This window comes from Olea europaea, chromosome 12, assembly GCF_002742605.1.
Source record: "Olea europaea var. sylvestris chromosome 12, O_europaea_v1, whole genome shotgun sequence".
NCBI lineage: Eukaryota > Viridiplantae > Streptophyta > Magnoliopsida > Lamiales > Oleaceae > Olea > Olea europaea.
In genome coordinates, this window is record NC_036248.1 from 15,295,846 (window position 1) to 15,297,056 (window position 1,211).

At 34.4% G+C, this 1,211-nt stretch overlaps 1 protein-coding gene across 1 annotated transcript in view; it reads left to right on the plus strand.

Moving 5' to 3' along the window:
- The window catches only part of LOC111406661, a 6,876-nt gene that overhangs the window by 569 nt on the left and 5,096 nt on the right, over positions 1-1,211 (plus strand). The window contains exon 2 of the mRNA XM_023036049.1: positions 984-1,044. Coding sequence (XP_022891817.1) covers positions 984-1,044 — 61 coding nt within the window. The remainder of the gene's footprint in view (positions 1-983; positions 1,045-1,211) is intronic.

Genomic DNA, 1,211 nt, shown 5'->3' on the forward strand with positions numbered 1-1,211 from the left:
TTGGGATTGATCTCTTTGCGGGGTACGTAGGCAACGTATATGTTTTTGGATACAGCCCCTTCTGATAATAAAATAATTTTTTCTTTATTCATGAATTATTTTAAGCATGCATTTGACTTATATCTTTTTATATTATTAACATCTTGAAATATGATGTATGAAGACATAAGATGAGTCTCTTTTAGAGACATGTGGCTTCATTTTGATTCGAAACATTATGAGGATCGATATGAGTTAGCACATTTTTTTATCACATTTGGTGTTCAGTTTATACCACATACTACCACATTGGTTGAAAGATGGGGATCCATGTCGATAAGGATGTTGATATTTGTAGCTGTGGAATGGTCTTACATCTCTTAAATTGGTGTAATGACTTTCATGTTCGGTGTTAATATTCTTGTTGGACCAGATCATGTTACGTAAGGTGTTATCATTGGAGCTATACTTTTGTGACCACCTATGTAGTCTAACCCGGGTGCTAAAATTTTGTTATGGCAATCAAATGTTTGTCCAAGTGGGAGAATGTTGGAATAATTAATAATTCCATACGTGGGCTTCACGTTTGATTGCAAAATTTTACGGGGTAGATATATGGCTCATAATGATAATTGTGTTTGGGCCAAATTTATTAAGTGATCAATTGGGTCTTTTACACCTTATGGGTTGTAATTAATTTGATGTGGTAATTTAAAGTATGTGGGCCGGAAATAAACCCTAATTAGAATTCTAGTCGTAATGGGACGGCTAAAATTATTTCCTATATATAAAGGTTAGGTCTCCTCTCCTCTCCATATGTTTTTTTGGCTTGCCCCATTGATAGCTAATATTTTGTGAGGAGTAAGGAGGGGAAGATTTTGACTGCTATTACAACTGTCATTTATATCAACAATGGCTTCCGTAGGTATGAATTCGTTTTATTAATTTATTATATGATGATTCTTGATTCTTGGCATGACTACAAATAAATATTAACAGTGTAGACATATAGCAAATCAACATCCAAGAATTCTAATAAGAGCTTGATTGAGATTGCCGCGGAAGGTAAACGGGCCTCATTGTGAATGTGATAGTTGAGAGAAGATTTTTGTCAAACCAGGCTGCAGATGATGCCTACTTTGTTTTTTCGTTTGAAATTGTGAAATGGCTTACTAAGGAATGTCGTATGGTTAAATTCTTAGAAGTTAAAGTGACAAATGGAATGTTGAGGA